At 39.7% G+C, this 1,764-nt stretch overlaps 1 protein-coding gene across 1 annotated transcript in view; it reads right to left on the bottom strand.

The window, feature by feature from the left end:
• The window catches only part of LOC101847859 (A disintegrin and metalloproteinase with thrombospondin motifs 6), a gene marked incomplete in the record, with an annotated part of 30,085 nt that extends 28,375 nt beyond the window's left edge, over positions 1-1,710 (bottom strand). Inside the window, 2 exon segments of the mRNA XM_013090987.2 lie at positions 138-276; positions 1,567-1,710. Coding sequence (XP_012946441.1) covers positions 138-276; positions 1,567-1,706 — 279 coding nt within the window.
• Positions 1,711-1,764: the final 54 nt, after the last annotated feature.

Consider the following 1,764-nt stretch of genomic DNA (forward strand, 5'->3'; position numbering starts at 1 on the left):
CCTTTTTATATAAATATACATAATCATAATATTTGTCAATAATATTTATGCAATACATTGTAAATAAAAAGGAAAAAAGCAAAAAGCACGTCTAGTGATGGATATGAGGGACTTGCATTATACGCGTGTGGGCGGACCTTCAGCTTGCAAGCTCTAGACTTTGGGCCAAACTGCAAGCGACACTGAGCATTGATGTCGTAGGCGTCCCCGGGGAGGTCCCGAGGGTATCCTTTGCGCTTCAGGGGGATGTTCTCCAGACACCAACCTTTGCCCTCGCTACAGGGGCAGGGGCGTAGTCGTGAGGTTCAGGGGTGAAGGGGCAAAAGGGCGAAGAACGAATGGGCGAAGAGGGTTAACGGACAGAAACAGAAAGAACTTGTTAAGTTACGTGAATGTTGTGAAATCATCCGCACCTGCCCCTCGCCAGAAGAAGGAAAAAAACCCCCAACAAATCCAACAACACAAAGAAACGAACCCCGAAAAAACAAACAAAAACCCACAACCAAAAATATTTTTAAAAAAGAAGAGAAAAAATACACACCAGAACACAAGCGGGACCCCCCCCCTCCCGAGAATCTCAACAAAATAAAATCCGAAAAATTTATTATAATTAACGAGTCATTTCTTTGCTGTGGTTAAATTACGAGTGATTACTAGAAATATTAATGGCACACAGCAGTTTCTCAGCTATTATTCAAGAGGTGGTTGGTGGGTACTGTGCTATGGTTTATACCTTTTATTTCCATTCCGTTTTGATAATACCTCCATCATTTCCGGCCTAAATAAGTTGTTATCATGACGATTCGCTGAACCCTACCCACACCCCCCTTCCAGCAATCCCCTCCTTCTACTTTTCCTTCCTCAGCTGTATCAGTTGATGTTCTATCTTTGTCTCTTATAAAATAACGAAACCTCACTTTATGCCACTGGTTCTGTAATGAGGCCAAAAGATGATTGATTGGGGAAAAGATGGAGGGGTGAAAATTAAAGAAACGTAAATTCTCGGAAAACTCAAAGACAGCCTTTTTCGTCCGCCTGGTAAAGTTGATTTCTGTTTCGCAAGTAGCAACTTCTATTTTATAAACAACCGCCCTTTTCTCAATGTAAAAAATTGTAATACATCAGACAGAAAGATGCGAAAGGCAAATAGAATACATTTGCACATGTAAGAGGGGTATTACTCATAAATGTTTTTTTAAAAAAGTGGAACCTTATTAGCATGTCATGTAAGTAGCTTAATAGCATGTCATGGTAAGTAGTTAAAGATAACATAAAAAGGTACCTCTGTTATTGTAAAGTCTCATAAGCACTGTTTATAATTTCTGAAATATTTTAAACAATTTCCAAAATGTGCTGAGTTCTGAATCTTTTTACCAACATTTCTGTTATTACTACTACTACTGATAATAATGAAGAAAGTATGCTCAATAATTTAATAATTTGTTCTATCCAGCTTCTCGATATGGCATTTTATCAAAAGTTAAACTCTATCGATAAAATTTTAATATATGAACAAAATATTTTACTTTACAGATTTCATATTTACTAGCAATACTGATGTCCTACTCCAGAAAGTCTGTGACGTATTTCCGGGAACAGCTTGACCAGTGGAATGGTGACGTGTCTTTGGTCAGTCTCGCTGCCATCAGGCGGGCTGGTTCCTTGCCTGGCATTCCGCACTGGTTCCCCGCGCCGTCATGGTGCATCCCAAAACTGGTCAAACCACAGGGGATATCAGAACGGGAGAGAGAGAGAGAGAGAGAG

This window comes from Aplysia californica, unplaced genomic scaffold (genome assembly GCF_000002075.1).
Source record: "Aplysia californica isolate F4 #8 unplaced genomic scaffold, AplCal3.0 scaffold01776, whole genome shotgun sequence".
In the NCBI taxonomy this organism is placed as follows: Eukaryota; Metazoa; Mollusca; class Gastropoda; order Aplysiida; family Aplysiidae; genus Aplysia; species Aplysia californica.